The 21,575-nt window shown below is 41.2% G+C and overlaps 1 protein-coding gene across 1 annotated transcript; it reads left to right on the top strand.

Annotated features, from left to right (window-relative positions):
- The first annotated feature begins 15,940 nt into the window (after positions 1-15,940).
- LOC128738419 (lipid storage droplets surface-binding protein 2) lies at positions 15,941-19,379 on the top strand. Its single transcript, XM_053833523.1, has 3 exons — positions 15,941-16,294; positions 17,979-18,416; positions 18,487-19,379. Exons 1-3 carry the CDS (start codon positions 16,111-16,113, stop codon positions 18,960-18,962), a joined length of 1,098 nt encoding a protein of 365 aa, XP_053689498.1. The 5' UTR covers positions 15,941-16,110; the 3' UTR covers positions 18,963-19,379.
- Positions 19,380-21,575: the final 2,196 nt, after the last annotated feature.

The following is a 21,575-nucleotide window of genomic DNA, read 5'->3' as shown; positions in this document are numbered from 1 at the left end:
GATAGAAAAATCCTATTTCTCATAAATGAAAAATCGTTAAAATTAGTTTTTCTATTTTGCTGTTTTTATAATTGTTATGTGACTTTTTCATGTTTTAAAAAGTTGTACAAATAGTAAAAATACACAACATTGCTGAATATAGTATACCTCTATCCTTGCTTGTTTAGGAACTATAGAACTTTTACTATAAAAATACCCTAATTTTGACCCCGAATTACTCGCAAGAAGGCATCATCTTATTCAAAATCTCTCCCCAGATAATCGAAATAGTTTCAAGCAGACTGAAAAGTTTTATAAATTTTGTTTAAAAGCACATAAGTTAAACAAAATTTATAGGCTGACAAAATCGGGATAAAAAGCTGATAAAATCGGGGGTAGACAAAATCGGGAGCTGACAAAATCGGAACATCACTGTATTTTAGTTTTTTTTTGCTTTTCTATCCTAAAATATGATTAAAATTTCTTTTTTATTCATACCCTAACATAATTTAATTAAAAAATACATCTAACATCGCTGGCAAGGAATTTCACTTCGTAATTTCCATGTCCTGATATTTAGAAGATCACTATGATTGAGTTTAAATTATACTCCAATATAATTCCTTTTTTCCTTTATGATTAACTTTTACGATTTTTTAACAAACGTGGTGTTTTACGACGATTTTTGAAAAAATGAGTTTTTTACACAGCTTTATTTTACGCACCACATGTTCCCTGTGTAAAAATAAACTTGAGTGTAAAATGTTTTCGGATCATATCAACTAATAATTTTCCTCCAAAACACAGTTTAAGTATGTTTATGCGAGTCAAAATAAAACAAAACAACTCGATTAAGAATAAGGAAATCCCTTGATCAGAAGCGCCTACTGATAGTCTCTGTCCGTGCTTCGCTTCGAAACGTGTAGCAAACGAATCTACCTGCAGGAGCATTACGTTCTCTTCCGCACACAGTGGAATACTCCGTAGAAGAATTTGGACATTATTCTCAAATGTTAGGTGAAATTATGTTCCATTTTAATTTGAGATTTTTATTTTATGAAAAATAATAATATATTTTGAACTGGTATGATTAAAAGCGGTTTATGAATACCAGCATGCACTCAGTTATTTACTTAATTCTATATTAAATAAATAATACATGTTTCAATAACAATTTGAAAATAGAGCTGAGTCTATAGGTGAAAATACCGAAAATAGGTTGTCAAGCCTGACTGACCCGACTAGCCTGCCTGTTCTGTCGGTTCTGTCGGTTCTGTCGGTTCTGTCGGTTCTGTCGGTTCTGTCGGTTCTGTCGGTTCTGTCGGTTCTGTCGGTTCTGTCGGTTCTGTCGGTTCTGTCGGTTCTGTCGGTTCTGTCGGTTCTGTCGGTTCTGTCGGTTCTGTCGGTTCTGTCGGTTCTGTCGGTTCTGTCGGTTCTGTCGGTTCTGTCGGTTCTGTCGGTTCTGTCGGTTCTGTCGGTTCTGTCGGTGTCGGTTCTGTCGGTTCTGTCGGTTCTGTCGGTTCTGTCGGTTCTGTCGGTTCTGTCGGTTCTGTCGGTTCTGTCGGTTCTGTCGGTTCTGTCGGTTCTGTCGGTTCTGTCGGTTCTGTTTATCTGTCTGTCTGTCTGTCTGTCTGTCTGTCTGTCTGTCTGTCTGTCTGTCTGTCTGTCTGTCTGTCTGTCTGTCTGTCTGACTGTCTGTCTGTCTGTCTGTCTGTCTGTCTGTCTGTCTGTCTGTCTGTCTGTCTGTCTGTCTGTCTGTCTGTCTGTCTGTCTGTCTGTCTGTCTGTCTGTCTGTCTGTCTGTCTGTCTGTCTGTCTGTCTGTCTGTCTGTCTGTCTGTCTGTCTGTCTGTCTGTCTGTCTGTCTGTCTGTCTGTCTGTCTGTCTGTCTGTCTGTCTGTCTGTCTGTCTGTCTGTCTGTCTGTCTGTCTGTCTGTCTGTCTGTCTGTCTGTCTGTCTGTCTGTCTGTCTGTCTGTCTGTCTGTCTGTCTGTCTGTCTGTCTGTCTGTCTGTCTGTCTGTCTGTCTGTCTGTCTGTCTGTCTGTCTGTCTGTCTGTCTGTCTGTCTGTCTGTCTGTCTGTCTGTCTGTCTGTCTGTCTGTCTGTCTGTCTGTCTGTCTGTCTGTCTGTCTGTCTGTCTGTCTGTCTGTCTGTCTGTCTGTCTGTCTGTCTGTCTGTCTGTCTGTCTGTCTGTCTGTCTGTCTGTCTGTCTGTCTGTCTGTCTGTCTGTCTGTCTGTCTGTCTGTCTGTCTGTCTGTCTGTCTGTCTGTCTGTCTGTCTGTCTGTCTGTCTGTCTGTCTGTCTGTCTGTCTGTCTGTCTGTCTGTCTGTCTGTCTGTCTGTCTGTCTGTCTGTCTGTCTGTCTGTCTGTCTGTCTGTCTGTCTGTCTGTCTGTCTGTCTGTCTGTCTGTCTGTCTGTCTGTCTGTCTGTCTGTCTGTCTGTCTGTCTGTCTGTCTGTCTGTCTGTCTGTCTGTCTGTCTGTCTGTCTGTCTGTCTGTCTGTCTGTCTGTCTGTCTGTCTGTCTGTCTGTCTGTCTGTCTGTCTGTCTGTCTGTCTGTCTGTCTGTCTGTCTGTCTGTCTGTCTGTCTGTCTGTCTGTCTGTCTGTCTGTCTGTCTGTCTGTCTGTCTGTCTGTCTGTCTGTCTGTCTGTCTGTCTGTCTGTCTGTCTGTCTGTCTGTCTGTCTGTCTGTCTGTCTGTCTGTCTGTCTGTCTGTCTGTCTGTCTGTCTGTCTGTCTGTCTGTCTGTCTGTCTGTCTGTCTGTCTGTCTGTCTGTCTGTCTGTCTGTCTGTCTGTCTGTCTGTCTGTCTGTCTGTCTGTCTGTCTGTCTGTCTGTCTGTCTGTCTGTCTCTCTTTCTCTCTCTCATTCGTTTTCTTTCTCATTCGTTCTCTCTCTCAATCGTTTTCTTTCTCATTCGTTCTCTCTCTAAATCGTTTTCTTTCTCATTCGTTCTCTCTCTAAATCGTTCTCTCTCTCAATCGTTCTCTCTCTCTCTCAATGGTACTCTCTCTCAATGATTCTCTCTATCTCAATGATTCTCTCTATCTCAATCGTTCTCTCTCTCATTCGTTCTCTTTCGCATTCGCTCTTTCATTCGTTCTCTTTCTCATTCGCTCTCTCATTCTCTCTCTGTCACATTCTCACTGTCATTCTCTCTCCCTCTCATTGTCACTATCATTCTCTCTCATTCTCTCTCTCATTCTCATTCTCATTTTCTCTCTCATTCTCTCTCACTTTCACACTCTCTCACTCGCTCTTACTTTCACTCTCTCTCATTCATTTGTTCTCTCTCATTCATTCACTCTCGATATCTTTCATATTTTTCATCTCATTCATTATCTCTCTCCCTCTGATTCGTTATCTCTCATTCGAACCGTTTCCGAGAGATAGATAATTAGTTCTCTCTTGCATTCGTTTTCTTTCATTCGCTCTCTCTCTCTCTCTCTGTCATTCTCTCTTTCATTTGTTCTCTTTCTTACATGTGTTCTCTCTTTCATTTGATTTTCTTTTGCTCTTTCAATCAGACCGGACCAAGCCGCAAAATTTAAAAAAAATGGGTTAATGACAGCAAACGATCGTGAATTTTCTAAGCTGCATTTTACTCTAATCAGACTACATAAATGTTGCAAACAGCCAGAGTTATGCAATGATTTCTGTTGATTGATAGCTATAAACCATGCAGAGCAGCAAACTTTGAACGCGGTTTTTCTCGAAATCAGAGTTTTGTACTTGGTTTGGTCTGACTTAACACCGACCATTTGTTCTCTCTAATTTACTCTCTCTAATTTGTTATTTCTTTAGTTTTCTCCCTCTAATTTGCAGGGTCCGGTGTGGAAGAATGATAAATTGGATGAACTAGAAAATTTCAATATACATAGGCCACAAATAAAGTGGGTCGTTCAATGGCTGGAGAGACTCGAACTCGCATCCACGTTCTTAGACTGGATATTAGACTCGCTAATACAAGGGTGCGACAGTAGTTTAGTTAGTAAAACATTCGGGTACCAAAAGAGTGTTTATGCCAACACCGCCTATAGAGTCACATACAAGTAAAAACAATCCAAAATAATAATTAATCCTGAATCAATTGGAATTGGAAAGTGGATTATAGTAAAAGATGGAAATTTTAAGGACGTGTCAGTGAGCATTCTCCTTCAATTTGAAATTGCTCTAGGTAAACGCTTAAATAACTTTCAAATTTAAAGAAGATTCTACTCTGGAAAGTATAACAATTTGAATGTTATTTTGTGACGCTATGTCTTACCGCAGAGTGTCATTCCATAATTTAAATTCCAGTTACTGTAACGAAAATATGAAAGATTTTAAACGTTAGTAGCTCTGCCAATTATGAAAGAATTTTCATGGTTTAGATATCGATCGACTCGTAATAGATGTAACAATCCTATGATTTCTATAGTCTTCTTTTTCAATCATTAACTAGTAAAAATTAACGAAAAGTTTCAAAATCAAAGATTACTATACATTTTCTTCGTGATCACCTTGCTTCCCAGGCAGGAACGACTGGTGAATACACCATATTTTTACAGTGATTTCGATTACTTTCCTTTTAGAAAATAAAGTGACCCCGTCCCAACAGGCTGAAGATTCCTTAAGACGTTTCAAAATAGGTCAAATAATTATTCCATCAAAATGATGAAACAACGTAACGAATCTTATTACCATTCAGAAGTGAGCTATAAATTTATACGGGATTCTCTTATCAGCATCGGAAATTCCTAACCTGCTGATAACAGCTTACAAATTTGGAAAGGTTACAAGAAGCGTTCACGAGAGAAATTCATATAGACCACCACCACCACGACCACGTCACCAGCAGTGCTACTTATTCACTTCCGAATTCCATCCGTTGCGTTGTTGTTGGGAAGAAACGAAAACCAAACTCAAAGTAATCCCCATGAACTGGCCGGACTTTGATCGCCGGTACGGGGAAGCCGCGCGCGCGCGTGTTGTCAATCACGCCTGACCGACCAGTGAACGCACGGCCCAGGCAGGGCAGTATGTACATGCATGGTTCGCCCCTGTGATTCCACGGAATCCCAAACATAGTCTGTGACACAAAGCTGTTTGGAGTATTTTTATGACTCTGATTACAAGCAACGGCCGCGTCGCGCCGCGCCGCGCCGGACAGGCATGCATGGTAACAGCATGACATTTTCTTCGAAGCAGTGACTGATAACACCGGTCAACAAAAGGTTTGAGCCGATCTTTGAACCATTTTAGTTCAGTGCAGGTCTCTCAAGGTTAACAAACAACCATGCGCTTCCTTTTTCTTCATAACCGATGGAGACGCCTTCCTCCCAAAAAAGAAGTTCCAATTTTAAATTTAGACTTTGTCAACCAGTGTACTAACCTTACACGTCGGGATTTCAACTTGGCACGGTACACTGTGGACTTTGGCCGCACACACCGTCGCTCGTTCGACGGCGGCGGCGGCGTCGTCCTGCTAGACATAAAAAATTGCGTCAGCCGACTTGCGTGGCGTTGTCGCACTGGCTTGTCGCCAGACCTGACGATTCACCACCGCGCACCGATGATGATACTCGTGGAAAACAGGTTTAATGTTTGCGGTCGATGTAATCGTATGATCAAGAGATCCACCTAAAATAACATACACCGGTCAGAAATGATGAGCTTATTTGTAATAACTGAACCTCTAGAGGAAAATGTTTTCCCACATGACGTGAGCTCGAATGCGAAAACAATTGAGCTCAATTGATCTCTGGAATCGGAATCGAAGTTTGTTTGCCTGCCTGCCGGTAAACATCTCCATTTCATGCGGCGGGAGGGAGCCGTACCGACTGCTGCACATCATAATTGAAAGAACAAACACTCTAACATCGCGTAAATGACAATCGTGCCGTGGTGATTGATTATCACGTCTGTTTACTATAGCGGTTATCTGTACGTTCCTCCGGCTGGGAATAACTTCATAGCAACACGATGTGACTGTTGCACCGGCCGCGGCCGGTTGGCTGAACAAATTTCATTTATTTTGAATTCATGGCTGTTTTAATCTAAGCACAGCGCTGGCTGGCGATTAAAAATTCTAATTTTCAGTAAACAACCCTCGGACTCGGACTAGCTCTAGCCTACAATGTGATCGCCGCGTGCTGGTTGGTGATGCAATAATGTCAGTACAAGTAATTACCGTTAAGAAATTTGTTCTTGGACTTTACTGTGACCCTTGGAATTGAGTGACACACACTCATAGTCATAGGATATGCAAATAAATGCACGTTCGATTCTGCTATCTAGCAGTGACAAAGTTCAATCGGATCGGGAACAATTGATATGTGCACAGCGTGGGTGAATGGTGGTTGATAAAATATTCAGATTTGACTAGTCATGTAGCTAAGCTGTGTGTTTCCATCAGGGCTGAACTTAATTAGATATTGATAGTATTAGATAGAGATAGTATTGAAGTCACTGATGAAAGAGGAATGGCTTGGTACGTTAGCTCCGGAATTGATGGTAAATCATGCAGGTTTCTTCAGATGATCCAACTCTTGATTTGTATTAAACACTAGAAAGGTGTTTATGTCGGTTTCCTCGGGTTTACCACCTTATAACAATAAGATCAATTTTATGCCTTGGCAATCTTAGATAACAAGCTCATAAGGGCTACACACCGAAACCGACCGTAGGACCGATGCGTAGGAACGAAAAATTGAGTTTTTGCAGCCCAACTAAGATGCCGATAAGGACCGCCTACCAGCAGACCGAGAAATGCTGGCAACTGCTCTATCACTGGGTTATTTTCAAGACTTGGGAGGATGATTAGCTATGACGGAGGCGTATGAATCACGAGCTACAAGTACTGCTTGGAGAAATTTCCATCGTATATCTCGAGAAAGCAACGGTGGGCCGTCACGTCCTAAGGATTCTAGACGACAGTGCGGCGAAAACGGTTCGCTTCAACACCCTTATCGACACCAGGAACAGAGGAGCCCAACGAGCATGAAATACGATTTATTTAGCATGTATATCTGTACATAATGCTGATTTTTACCTTTTTATACATATGAAAATGCTAGCTGGGTTGCGACTTTAATACACATCAATTTAAGAGGAAAAGGAATGTTAGTCTGCTGCTACTAGAGACTGTGAAATCCTCTGCATCGCCTACAAGTGTCATGGGAAGGAGTTGCCAATGGCAAGGTGTTGATCTGGATCCATCAAAGCAGGTGGTACGATCATTGCCACTTGAGCTCGAGAACGATTTGAAGATGTGCTTGATTATGTGGACATCACGAAACAGGTGGTGAAAATCTAAAATAATATCGATATAAACAACCAGGAGAAATGGTTGGGTGAAAGAAACATTTTACAGGCAAAAAAAGAACAAAATGAGCTTCAGATAAAACTGCTGTTGGAAAAATAGTTGGTTTTGCAACGAGCGATGCATAACAGCTTAACGAAATAATTAAGCACGAGGTTATATAAAACCAATCTGAATATTCTAAATTCAGAACGAACTGATAGATAGATAGGCAAAATTATCAATTTCTGTTCTGATAACCAAGCCGCTATTAAAGCACTTTGTGCGGCAAAATCAATATCTAAAAGAGTATTGGCCTGCCAAATTTAATTAGAAGAACTAAGCATTTTAAATTCCATCCATCTGGTTTGGGTTCCTAGCCATCCATGCAACAAGTGCTGAAGTTTATTTGTTTTTGGACAGCAACATACCAACATACTTGAAATTGGTTTATCTTTAATATTTTGGAACCAAAAAGGTGAAAAAAAAATTTACTCAAAAAGTTATTGCTTAAGCTGTTGTTTAAGTAACACCTAAATATTGGATGACCCCTTTAACAGATGCATCATTTTTTCATTCAAAAAGTTGCCGAAGATCACATTGAGCTGAGACATGCCGTTTAACCGCAAATATATTTGTCCCGAAATTTTGATTTCTGGCCCATAGTGCAGCGTATCGGCAACGGGCACTGTCTTAGCCGGTCCGGTTAGTGCTCACTCAGTGATGACTTTCGCCTTTCTCCGGTCATGGGTCATCCCTCAGGTTTCATTTGCAACTCTGTCAGTGAATGCAAGAAATACTCCAAACTAATTCGTATCTAACTTGCGCCGATTTGTAAAAATGTGCCATCTCTATTGCCTTCGCTTCGCTAAAGCAAAGAACGTAAAAGAATTAAATTGTCCGCGATTACTGCTAAGGTTTTCGCGAACCTCCTAATACTTTCGGCGAACCCCCATTTGGGCACTGGTAGTTTTTTGGTATGTTGCTGTCCAAAAACAAATAAACTTCAGCACTTGTTGCCTGGATGGAAAAACTTCAGCAACAAGTTTTTCGGGGTAGCAACTCACTTGGGAGTTGTTACATTCGTCAGCATCTGGATGTACAGTTTCCAGACCCGTGACTTTCCCACAGTATTTTGCCGTTCGTCACGATTTGGAGCCTTCTGCACTTTGTACGTATGCAGCACGTATCCCGTTACTTGGCTCTCTGAACGAAAGACTTGAATAGATTCAACTTTTTAGCCACATCACTCATGGAAGCATTGGGTATCTCCTTGAACGCTTCCACGACACATTTGTGATCCTGCACGCAGAAAAATGATGATAGTTTGAAACAACAATCCCCTGTTGTTGAGTTCAACTTGTATCATATTTTTGAATCAAAAAAATATTGTTTGAACTGAATTCATCCTCCTTTTGCTTCTACTAGATCATTTATAAACCCAAAAGTATTTATTTTTGATTCTACATTTTTTTCTTTGATAGAAACTAGCAATTATTCGAAATAACAAACCTTATTGTTGAACTAAAACGTCAAACAAATCAAAAAAATATTCAGTCTACAATATTTTTTATAGAATTTATACAGAATTTTTCTGCATTTACAATTTTTTTTTCTGCGTGTGATCACTAATAGAACATCCATTCTGACCGCATTTCCCTTTCCGTTCGACGCTCAGAGTTTCGTAGTAACGTTCAACCACACCCACACGACTCACGATTCCGAGTTGGGGATTTTCTAGGTGCTTGCGCAAAATCAATTCGCGATGTTCCTTTTCGGGTGACGCCATTTTTCCAATTTTCGAAAAACTGTCAGCGATAGAAATAAAGTGTAAACACTCTAAACTACTTCTATCCAAATTTTCAAGAGAAAATACCCAATGGGTAATTTTCTACAGCGTTTCTTCCGTGGTGCAATTTGATGAGGGACACCCTTTATTCGGCGAATAACGACAGTCGACAACTGCTCCTGGAGTACGAGAGTATCAGTTGAGACTTTGCGAACAGGTTTAAGTCGTCGGCGAACGCAAACCGAGGATCAATGAGTGTTAGGTTGACACGTCATTAAAATAGATAAGAAAAATCAATGGTCCGAGATGGTTACCTTGCGGAATTCCGGAGAAAGCGGCGAAAGTCGTCGAAAGGGACCCGTCGATGGATACATTATCAAGAGGATTTGACGAATAAGATTTAAACGAATAAGAATTAAACCACTGGAGCAATGACCCCCCAATGCCGAGTTTGTCCAGTTTAGCAAGGGCGGTTCAATGATTCACCTTGTCAAAGGCCCGAGTAGATGCAGTCCGTCTGTCTGAGAACGGTCGTCTAAGTCGTCCATTACATAGGAAGTGAGTGTTAATAGATTGGTGAACGTTGAGCGCGTTGAGTGGACGAACGGAAAAATTGGCACGAGCACAACGAGCTCGTAGAGATTCGATATTGCACATAAAGCGGAGATCCCTCTGTAATTGTCTACGTCTATGGCATTTTATTACCCTTTCCAGTTCATAAGGAAACATAAAAACGGATTTCAGCGCTACGGAAAGGAAACACACCTGAGTCAATCGATGACCCAAATAGACGACGGATTGGAGCTACCAAGGCATCAGTACATTTTTTTAAAAAGATTGAAAATATGCCTTCCGGTCCACCAGTCCTTGAGGTCGGCCAGCTTAATCATAGATTTATTCTACGATGCTTAGTTCAAGAGTTATAAAGATTTAAATAGTGAGTAAACCCGGAAAATTTCCTATGAAGTTTTCTTGGAAAATAGAAAACATCGAATTTTTTAATAATGTTTTCGTTCAAAGTCTTTTAACTGCAAGTATACAGAGTTTCATGGTATTTTGAGACTCTTTAGCTCAAATCTGCACGATAATTTAAAAAAATGTCCAAAAGATACCCCCTTCCTACGTGTCCAAATATAGTTGCGCCGCTGTTCAAAACATGTCAGAAAAAGATCAAGATTTGAGATACGTGCAGAACAGCAGTTCATTGCGTCATATTTAAATCGGGAAAAACGTGATAAAATCGGAGGTGGATAAATTCGGTAAGTGATAAAATCGCGTTACCATTATTGTTTCTTGCTACAATTTTACGAGTCCTACTCAAATTCACCTATACATATATATATATATATATATATATATATATATATATATATATATATATATATATATATATATATATAAGTGAGCGTGAGTATGTTTGTAGGTATATTCTATCATAACTCTAGAACGCCTCGACCGATCCGGGGGGTTGATAAGAGGAGCGGGGGGTTCGTAACAGGCCCCCCTGTTATGCCCTGAAGGCCATAACTCCGAAATGCTTAGACGGTTCTTCACCAAACTGGGAATACATGTTCTCAGACATAAGGGAATCAGCACTGAAGAGTTGACCAGAAGAGGGAGGGGGGTGGGGGGCGTCATAACTCCGAAACACCAGAACGGTTCTTCATCAAACTTGACACACATGTTCTTTGCCATTAGGGAATCAACATTGGGAAGTTGACTAAAGAGGGGAAGTAAAAGTAAAAGGGGTTGCGTTTCTCTTGCATTTAAACCGATTGAAGTTGTGCAAATGCATTTGAGAAAAGAGGAGGGTTCCACCGAGGAGGAATGTATGGTAAATAAACTTTTGTTTCGTTTCCATTATAGCGATTTTCATTGAGCAAACCGATGCATAATTATCTAGGTGACAGAAGGGGGAGCTGACTAGAAAGAAACCGACATGTAGGGGGGGGGGCGAGGATCGTGAGTATGAATGTATGCTCCGCCATAACTCCGGAACTTCTGGACTGTTCTTCATCAAACGTCGTTTGTCAATCAGATGTTTTTGGCATAAAAGAATCAGCACCGGGGATTGACTTGGAACGATAGCAGTTGTACAAATTGTTTTATTTCTGAAAGGTGGAATAGGGTAGCCATTGAAAAGGGGGATGTTCAACAACGTAAAAAAAGCTTTGTGTCGATTTCTACGGATTACCGAGAAGATGACAGATATACAAGTGGTTGGGCGACAACGTGAGAGGAACTGACAAAGGGATTAGACATATTCAAATGAAAAAAAGTGTTTTGTCTCTAGCATTATGAGAGTTTTCGTTACAAAAACAGATGCGCAAGTGACTGAGTGACAAAGGGACCCCGAGTGAGATCGGGCAATCAGCTAGTTAATACAGTATCCCCCCGCTAATCCGACACCCAATAATCCGACGACTCAATTGTCCGGATCTCGCTAATCCGGAAAATTCCGAATTAAAAAGTATTGAACTTGACTTCTTTCAATCGAACACTACCTTCGTTTGGCGTCAGAATGGCACTCTTTCTAACTAAATGCAAATGGTACATGGTGCTGCTTCTAACCACAGAGAACAGATTAACAGGCTCAAAGGAAGTAATCGATTTTTTGTGTGTAAAATCTGTCGGTAGCGCCCTCCAGAAATAGTTTGCCAAATACATCAAAAATATCCATGTACCTTTATCAATATTTCTTTGTGCTGGAGTTACCATAGCAGCGATGGCAGCGACATCAAGATTTAGTTTGCCACTTAGGGCTCGAGGGGTGCTCTATTAAAGGATTACTCGTAGATTACAGAAAAACCTTTTACACACTTTTTGTTAATTACCTGGTAGTCTGTTCTCTGTGTTCTAACTACGTTCACGTTTGCTATGTCCAAAATATTTTCAATGCTATTCTTAATAGACTGATGTGCTTGCACTTATTTCGACACTAACTAAGAATTTCAAAGTATTTTATTGACGAAATTGAGCATTACTGAGTATAAAACATAGTTATTGCGTACTTACGACAAATATTTTCAAAAATTTTCGGAGTTGTTTACGTATGGATGTAAACAAAACCACATTTCAAACTCACGCTGACGTCAGTTTGACTGTCGGATTATCGAGTCAAAATTCGCTAATCCGGCTATAAATTTGTCGGATTAGCGGGGCGGTACTGTATTAGAATGTAACGAAATCTATCCTGATCACATTTTTTATATTACAGTGGGATTTCGAATTTGGTAACATATGCGTGTCGCCTATTTATGTTTGAAAAGTACGTCAAGAGCTATCCGTCCGGTGCAAGTATGTTTTTGGCAACCTGTGGTAATATGTAGTCCTACGGCAATAAAAAATTATAAATATTATTGTTCGAAACATTCTATAACAACAAACTGAACGCATCATTTTTACGTTCTTTAAAGCACGCATGCGGATATTTAATCATATTTTTGTTAGGAAAATATTTTGAGTTTCCAAAATCGGATACTTTTGTTGCCAAAATCGAACCATGCCAATTTCGAAATCGCACTATATCAATTCACAACAAATTTCATATGTGGCTCTGAAGCTTGCGGTTCAGAAGCGGTCTTGCCCGTTAGAGGGTTAATTTCGATAGTACCATGTGCCATGTCACACGGAATTTTCTAGGTTGACTGATGTTTGGGCGCGAAGTGAGTAGGACATGAAGTTGGAAACTAAAACATAGTAGATTACACATTTCGATAAGAATTGTTCAAATCAAAACTGCCACTCTAAACTTAGATCCAAAAGTTTTGTTAAGAACCATACTGTCTTCGACATTTTTAGGCTTTCTTTCTAGGTGTGAATTTGTTTTGGATTGAAAATTAAAGGGCTTCTAAATCGATTGAATATCTTTCATTTTACAATGCAAAAATTCAAAACCCAACTTAATCCACCTAATGGCGAAAGGAACCTTCGGTTTACATACCAACATATTTATCATTTAAAACTAAAATCGACGCGCCTTTGGAATATTTTCTTTTTTTTTTGGGCTTTTTTCAGATTGTGTTTCATTTACAAATCGTAAAAGTTATAAAAGTCTTCTCCAAATCAAATTTTGTTCGTAAAAAGAGAGAACGTTAATTTAAATTTCGGACGTAAAAGATGAACGTAAAAAGCAATCATGTAAAATTAATGGGGGTAAAAAGAGTTTCAAGTGTCACCGATCTAGAGTTACTTAAAGCATGGAAATAGGCAGCATAAATTATTTCGGTTAAAATCAAAATATTGTAACTTTAGATGTATTTTTACACGATTGCACAGTGGTCCAAACAGCGAAATACGTGATCGTGTGATATTGCGCCAAAACGTGAAGTTTTTCGCATATAGTTTCTTTAGGAACATTTCTTGGTATAATAAGCCCCTTCTTGTGAGAGAAACCTTTGGGTGATTAATTCTCTTAAAAGTGAGATACGAAATTTATTTTCTCGTACATTCAAGATACAGGTTTGGTACTTTCGGCAAAGTTGTAGAAAATATTAATGCAAACAACTTTGTCAAAGACACCATACCTGTATCTCTTCATGGAAATTATCTATGAAGCGTTATTCGTGGACAAACCCTTTAAACCGTTTCTAAACCCTGACTTATTCTGGTCAAATTTTACGTGTTCATAGTATTCTAGAAAGTTGTTTATCTTGCTAAAGTCAATATTTTTGTAGAACATTTATATACATGATTTTCTGAAGTTTCGAAGATTTTGAGCTTTTTTGATGAAAAATAGTACTTTTTTGAGCTTAAATATTTCCCAAGGTGGCAAATGGTGGCAGATCAAACAACTCGTACTTAAAAGTACAACAAAAAGATGTGTTGCTTATTTTATTTTTGGTTTGAGGAAAGTTAATTGTTAACTGCTTGTTAATTCGTGTTTTCTAATTAAATAGTTATTTAGTCATTCCGAGAAAATTCGGCCATTTGGATTTCAGCCATTCGTGATTCGACCATTTGTGTTTCGGCCATTCGGTACCAGCCCATTATGAGTGTGATCTTTTGAAAAGACACCAACCGAAGGTATTGAACAAAATAGACTTAAGTTAGTTATTTGGAAGTCTTGCTCTTATTAATTGCGGCAAATAATTTTAAGTCTACATTCATTTTCGCCTCGAAAATAGGCGAAAAAATTGCTGGTAACTCAACTTGTTAGAAAGAGATTGTCAACGTAAACAAAATGGCGTTTATTGCATTCGAAGTACATTTTAATTGTTCTATAAACATGACTGAGATGGATTTTTAAAACAACTATAACTTATGAGGATACAAACGGATACAGACAATTGACACTTGCTTTTAAAGGTTTTTTGTTGTACTTTTAAGTACGAGTTGTTTGGTCTGCCACCATTTGCCACCTTGGAAAATATTGAGCGTCAAATTAGTACTATTTTTCATCAAAAATGCTCAAAATCTCTGAAACTGCGGAAAATCGCGTATAATAATGTTCTACAAAAACGTTGATTTTAGCAAGATAAACAACTTTCTAGAATACTATGAACACATAAATGTTGACCAGAATAAGCCAGGGTTTAAAAACTGTTTTGAAGGGTTTGTCCACGAATAACGCCTCATAGACAATTTCCATGAAAAGATACAAGTATGGTGTCTTTGACAAAGTTGTTTGTATTAATATTTACTACAACTTTGCTGGAAGTACCAAACCTGTATCTTGAATGTACGAGAAAATAAATTTCGTATCTCACTTTTAAGGGAATTAATCACCCAAAGGTTTCTCTCACAAGAAGGGGCTTATTATACCAAGAAATGTTCCTAAAGACACTATATGCGAAAAACTTCACGTTTCGGCGCTATATCAAACGATTACGTATTTCGCTGTTTGGACCACTGTGGATTGTTAGAAACTTTCAAATAAAAGTCCAATCAAAAAATACTTCAATAGTGGTCTATGAGGCCAAGCTATCTTTCAAATGATCCTAATAACGTTGTTCCATTGAGTTGATCGCCGCAATTCAAATCCTAATAACGTATAAATGGGTTTAGCCCTCTCTAAGAAACAGGCACTAATTATTAATTAATCAAAACACTTTTTTAAGCATATCTGTTCAATTACTTATTTGTTTCTCATAGAACTTCGTGATAGCAAGACTTTTCAAAGATCGGAACAAAGATCGTTAATATCGATTGTGTGGTTCCGGAGAAAATCGTATCACGTAGTGTTCACATTTTTGCCTCTAACTTTTAGGCAAAACATCGGTCAACGAAACTATTCAGTCAATCTTACAAAAGTACAAAAGAACAGATTTCCGTTTAATTGAGTAAAAATCACAAATTGTTTGTCAGATGACTGTCTAAATTTTCGTCTCTAAAATCAATCCAATGGAGTTCAAGCAACTGTTACATTTCGGTGAAATGCTCACCATTCCACATCTAGTTTCTTTGGCATCTTATGGATTCCCAACGGCACCGCTTGATTACAACCCTGTCCTACTACCAGCCAGGCTGATAAACTCAGCACGGGTTCTTATCGGACATTGTGCACAAAGATGACCGCCGATACCGTGTAGTATCGGGTCAACTTTCGTCGGCTGCTATAAAAACCAATCGTCATATCTAGTCCAGAAACATTCTCGTGTCGTTACAAATTAGACCAAGAGATCGATTACTGCATCGGAGCATGTTGTTGAGCACTGCGGACATTCTTTCCTCGTGACAAACCGGATTAGGACTTGTTGCACTGAGCTGATTAGTGAAATCAGCATATAGAAGAAACGAAGAAACCGGAGTTCTGTGTCTGTTCTGACCGCTCCGATTAGTTTGGTGAGAGTGCCAGTGAGTCGGGAGAGAACCACACTCAAACCTCTGCGAGGAGAAGACAAGCGAGTGATAGAAATTTTGCTTCACCGAACCTTGGCGGCTCATTCGGTTTCGGAACGTTGCGCTGGAAAGGAGGGTTTTTTCCATTTCTGTTAAAACTGTGAACTGTTTTAAAAGGGACATAATACTACTACCCGTTCTTCCGTTATCAGCTATCAAGTCAAGTGTACGCGTGTGTGCTCTGTGGTGATAAGTTCCCCAATTAATTAGTCAGCAATAACGAAAAAATGTCCGGAAAAGTTGAAAACGGTAGTGTACCGAAAGGCGTTGCTGCTGCTGCAGCAGCACCGGCTCCGAACGAGGATCAGGCCAGCCTGCTGCCGCATCTCGAATCGTTGGATCGCATGCTGAAGCTGCCGGTGGTGGACGCAACCTGGCAGCAAACGCAGAACGTCTACGGACGGGTGAAAGGTAAGTACCAGGCCAGGCCTGCCGGCCGTGAGGAAGCCACGTTGTCAGTCTCAAGTCCTTTTAAAAATGGCTGCTACTCCAGACCAGACAGACACACAATGCACGTACGCGGCGCAGTGCCGAAGAAAGGAAGCCATGTTTCTTTTTGCCGTTCATTCGTCCGTCCGTCCGTCCGACTATCATCGAGATAATGTCCACCACTCGACTTATATAATCAATTCATTTGACATTGGGGTCAGTTGGGGACTCGGTTCGAACGAGCGACTCGCGTCACGTAATTGTCCAGCAGGCACTGCCTGCTGCGATCGAGTGTACGTGTGTGACTCTCTGAAGTCGTATTTATGTTTGCGATTGTTGGCGATCATACGATTCTAGAGCCGGCGAATTTTCGCAATGTTGAACCACGTGACCTGTTTGTTCGGTGGTTTCCATGGTGTTTCACAATTTACACCGTAATTGACGTCATTTGCATCACTGCGATCGGAGATCATCCCTGCCTGCCTGCCGGCCAAGGTTTCTCCAAGGATTGATTACGTGACGGAATGTAGCACGGTCATGTCGTCTGACGAAGTGGGTCTAATTTCTGCACTTGTTTACGAATATTAACTTATTTAACGTTCGCTGCTAGAATCCAGCAGGCATTAAAAGGGGGAACGACCATACGCCCGGTTAAGGAGTGTGGAAAAAAACAACACCCAAAGAGCAAAGTAAACAGACGAAAAAATGTGTGCAAACATCAGCATGACTCACTCATACGGGAACCGGTCTAGCGGGTGACCTGCCTGTGCCTGCCTGTAGAATTTTGCTAATCGACTACATTTTTATATCAAGTAGAGCATCGTAAAAAAAACATTGAAAGGTAATAAAATTCTAACTTGCAAAAACGGTGGTGTAAACGGGATGGAGGGAGGTAGGGAGACGACAAACCGGTATAAAATCCCATCGCGTCCGCCGCCGACTGCGGTCTGCACCGCAAGCAAAGCAGCAGTCAAGCGTGTCACCGCCTCCTGCCGCGCTTGAGATCCTCTTTTCCGCGATATTCCTGACGGAGTTCTTGTTTTCGTTGCTTCGCTATTCTCGTTCGGTACATATTATGATATGTTGGTTCGGTTGGCCGGAGCCATGGCTCAGGCAGCCGTACCCGTACGTACGTCGTACGTACATCGCATCACACTCAGCGGCGTACTGTGTACTTTGGACTCAATTAAGCATGCAATATCTGAGCGTGAATGTGTGTGTTGAGTAACAAGAATCGCGTTTGGAGCTCTAATGCTGCTGCGGGTTGGCTGGGAATCGTAGCAGTCTGGTTGGTTTTTCTATGGGTACTTTTCGATGTTTAGTTTGCTACTTAGAAGCTTGCAGTAAGCCATGAAATGCTATTTTTAGTAGGCGGATAGTGAGCTACGTCAGCTCATAATCGTGAATACCACTTATTGGTAGAATGATAAAATGAAGAAAACAATCTTATTGGGTCAGACCTGGTTGCAGCGATCAGAAAAGATAACATTGCTATCGCTATTGAAACAAGAAAGAATGTACTTATTTACTAGTCAACAGAGAGGGTCGAATTCGAATGACATCGTTTATCAAAAGGGGCTTGAAGATAAGATAGCAGACTTCTAATGACAAATGACGCATCAGTTTTTCTTTAACAAACCGTCCTTCGTTTGCCTTCGTTTGACAGACTGCAACCCACTGCTAACGTGGGCCCTTGGAACGGCCGAAGATGTCGTGCACCGTGCCGTCACGATCTCCGCTCCCCTGGTGCAAAAGCTGGACCGCCCGCTTCAGCTGGTCGACCAAACTCTGGTCAAGGGAATCGATAAACTCGAAGTGAATGCTCCGATCATCAAGGAGCAACCGCAGGAGATCTACAATCAGGCCAAATCGAAGGTGCTGGAAACGGTTAAACCCTACACGGAGAAAGTCTGCGAAATGCGCTCGGCAACACAGCAGCGAGCTTCCTCGCTGAAGGATCTCTCCTGGAAGAAAGCGAACGAAGTACTGGCAACTCAGTATGGCAGCATCGCAGTTTCCGGCGTGGACACAACCGCTCAACTGGCCGAGCGTCTGCTGGATTACTACTTCCCGAAAAGCGAGGGTGACATCGAAGATGACAACGGTAAGTTCTAGATTAAACAAAAAAAACACAGCAAACTCCATCTAACCCCTGATTTTCCTCTACCTTCTAGCTGCCATTTCCGCCAAAGACGACCCTGTCCTGCACACCGTCCAGACCGTCGGTCGCCTCTCGAACAAAGTCGCCCGCCGCGTTTACCGCACCGTCTCCAAGCAGGTCAAATCCCTGCGAAAGGAGGACGTTAAGGACTACGTGGCCACCCTGATCGCCGTGCTCCGTCTGACGCAATACCTCAACTTCATCAACGACAAGCGTCACCAGCAGCAGCAGCAGCAGGCGATCGAAGCCTCACCGGAGACGACGACGACACCCAGCTCGTCGGCCACGACCGTTTCCGACGTCGTCGCCACCACCAACAGCAGCCAGACCCTGAAGGAGAAGCAACAGCAGAAACGGTCCCAACACAATGCGTCTTCCTCGAGCACCAGTTCCACGACCGTCGGTTCCACCTCAACGGCCGCCGACGAGGGAGCGGCGGCAAACAGCGTCACCAAACAACCTCCGAAGGAAGATTCGCCAAAGCAGTGAATGTTCAAAAAGTAAAAAACGGAGCGCAAAACGGCTCAAGTCGGGCACCCGGTTGGTTGCCTACTAGAACTACTGGAACTGATTAACTAATGGTAGATTGTTAGTTTATTCCCAATGTTTTTTCCCGCTATTTTAAGTCGTTTTGCTGAACTTGTGTCCGAACGTGTTGCAACATGTGTGAATGCGAGAACTGTGTGAATTTGTTTGAACGAAACATTGTCTTGTATGTATAGCTTTTTTTTCTTTTTCCCCGGGGAATTAGTTGATAGAGAAAACTAAACAGAGAAATTTATATTTTTTTTTTCAACTTATTCGATAAGCAATATACGTTTACGAGAGCTCTATTACTGTTTACTCATTGCATCAGAAATATGTAAAACTGAAAATTTAAATACATCGCAGGATATTGTATACAATCCCAACTTAAGTTTCTCTTTTTTCTTCGAATGAATGAAACAAAAACCTATCATCCGAACGGAGCATGCCACAGCTGGCTGGCTAGCTGCTGCTATCACGAAACAATTCGAAATAATTGCCTCTTATCATCGGCACCTGATCGATTACGTCGACAGAAGTCCCGGCCCCGCGGTCCGCTTAAAATAACTGCTGATTGTGAGAAACGAAAATCGCAACCCGTCGAAATGATATTCAAATTGTACCTCGATCTAAACAGACAGTCCGAACCTTTGCCCACATCGAACCACTCTTTTATCTGCCTAGGAAACTTTAAGCCGCCCGCCCTCGTGCCAACTGTAAGACCTTTAAGCGGAACAGAAAGTCTTTTATAATTAATAACATGACGTTTGACATCCGACAACGTCGTAATGGAGTCGCAGTCCCGCTTATCAGGTTAATCGGTTTGTTGTTAAAACGTGCGATAAGACCATTTCCGAAAAGCCGCTCATTAGTCGCGGCACTGTCGTTTCTTTGGTTTGGTCAGCTTTGGAAAACTTTGCAATCTCAGTTGAAACCATCACCGTTTTAATACGTCAGCCGGATATTAGCATGAGAGAATTGATGATCTCATTTGATGAATAATAATTTAACTTGCGAAATTCGGGTAAAAGTTGTAAAAGAGCGGCCCCCTTTGAGCTTGATGAGTTAGACAAACTTTCAGTACAAAGGCAATACAGCAATAAATAAAATTTCCAATTTAATTTTTTCCAAAGTCGGGTCAATGACAAAAAATCTATACAGTGCTGTTATAATTTTATCAGCTTTTCTGCGATTGTGATTGGATTGGCATGATTCCTAATTTTTTTATTCCGACGGATCGATTTTTCGAAGACTTCGAGTTTTTACGACTTTTCTTTGAAGTTTTCAACCACATTTTCTAAACATTATGTTTCGTGGATTTGCTTACATTTTCCTTAAAAAATATTTGCTCTACAATACCAAACCACAATTCCTGGGGCATGCATTTTCGAAGCAGGTCTACTATTGGTAGCAGGTCTGCTACTGGTCAGAAAAATCGAGTTTTTCGGTCATAAATCGTGAACAACAAAAAATGCTAATGTGAAATTTTAAATTCTTTTCCAGCATCATATGCTAGACTGCCGGAACGGCTCTTGCCGTATCACGAATTCCTCTCCACTGTACTTGATCCTTAGCTACTCATCGCCAATTCGTTGAGCGTCTCGACACACGCAGCCGACTTCAACCTGGTCCAGCCATCTGGCAGTTTGGGCCCTCATGACAGACTTCACTGCTCACGTGGTCAGCCCATCGTAATCTCCAACTTTCGCCAGGTGTAGGATGAGAATCTCTGTAAGTAGTGCCTGCAGCACGTGGTTCATACACATGAGCCCCTCTCCGCTTTCTGTTTGTACTCCACCAAAAATAGTCCGCAACACGTTTCGTTCAAATACTGCAAGCTCACATATGTCTTCTCCAATCAGAGTTACGGTCTCAAGTCCGGGCTACGAATACCGTTCCGATTAGCGTTTTGTAAATCGTCAACTTTGTGCGGCGTATGCTGCTTGATCGAAGTGCCTTGCGGAGGAACAAGTAGGCTTAACTTTCAGCTTAGATGAGTCGTTGAATCTCCTTACTCATATTTTTGTCAGCAGTGAACAGAGATCACAAATCAACTACTTTCAGTTCATCGCCGTCAGTAGTCACTGTCCTTGGGAGTTGAACGTTGTTTCTCTAGAGACTTCTCTTGTCATATATGTAGTTTTTGACGCATTGATTTGTAACTTAATCCACCTACACTTTATTTTTAGTCTGGCGTAGATTGCTTCCGCTGTCCCAAAGTTTCTGGTAATGCTATCAAGATCATTTGCGACAGCAGAAGTTGGCTACTTTTGCTAAAAATCATTCCTCTCGTTTGGACGCTCGCCTTCCGGAATACACCTTCAATAGCGATGTTAAATTACATACAGGACAGTCCATCCCTATGTCGTACCCGTCTGCGCGATTCAAAGGGCCTCGAGAGTGTCCCGAAACACGCACATAGAATACCACTTGCTCCAGGATAGCTTTGGCAAGCCGGGTTAGTTTGTTTGGAAAATCGTTTTTAGGCAGACTTGTATAGCTGTTCACGCTCGACTGTATCGTATAAAGCCTTGACATCCACCAAAATATGATGCGTGGGCATGTTGTACTGCCGAC

Source organism: Sabethes cyaneus, chromosome 1 (genome assembly GCF_943734655.1).
Source record: "Sabethes cyaneus chromosome 1, idSabCyanKW18_F2, whole genome shotgun sequence".
In the NCBI taxonomy this organism is placed as follows: Eukaryota; Metazoa; Arthropoda; class Insecta; order Diptera; family Culicidae; genus Sabethes; species Sabethes cyaneus.
The sequence above is the reverse complement of the archived record's forward strand: the minus strand, read 5'-3'. Positions and strand labels throughout refer to the sequence as shown.

Coding starts and splice junctions, on each gene's coding strand:
- LOC128738419 (XM_053833523.1), top strand. CDS start 16,111: ATGTCCGGAAAAGTTGAAAACGGTAGTGTACCGAAAGGCGTTGCTGCT. Junction 16,295..17,978: donor CGTCTACGGACGGGTGAAAG/GTAAGTACCAGG, acceptor TTCGTTTGACAG/ACTGCAACCCACTGCTAACG. Junction 18,417..18,486: donor TGACATCGAAGATGACAACG/GTAAGTTCTAGA, acceptor TCTACCTTCTAG/CTGCCATTTCCGCCAAAGAC.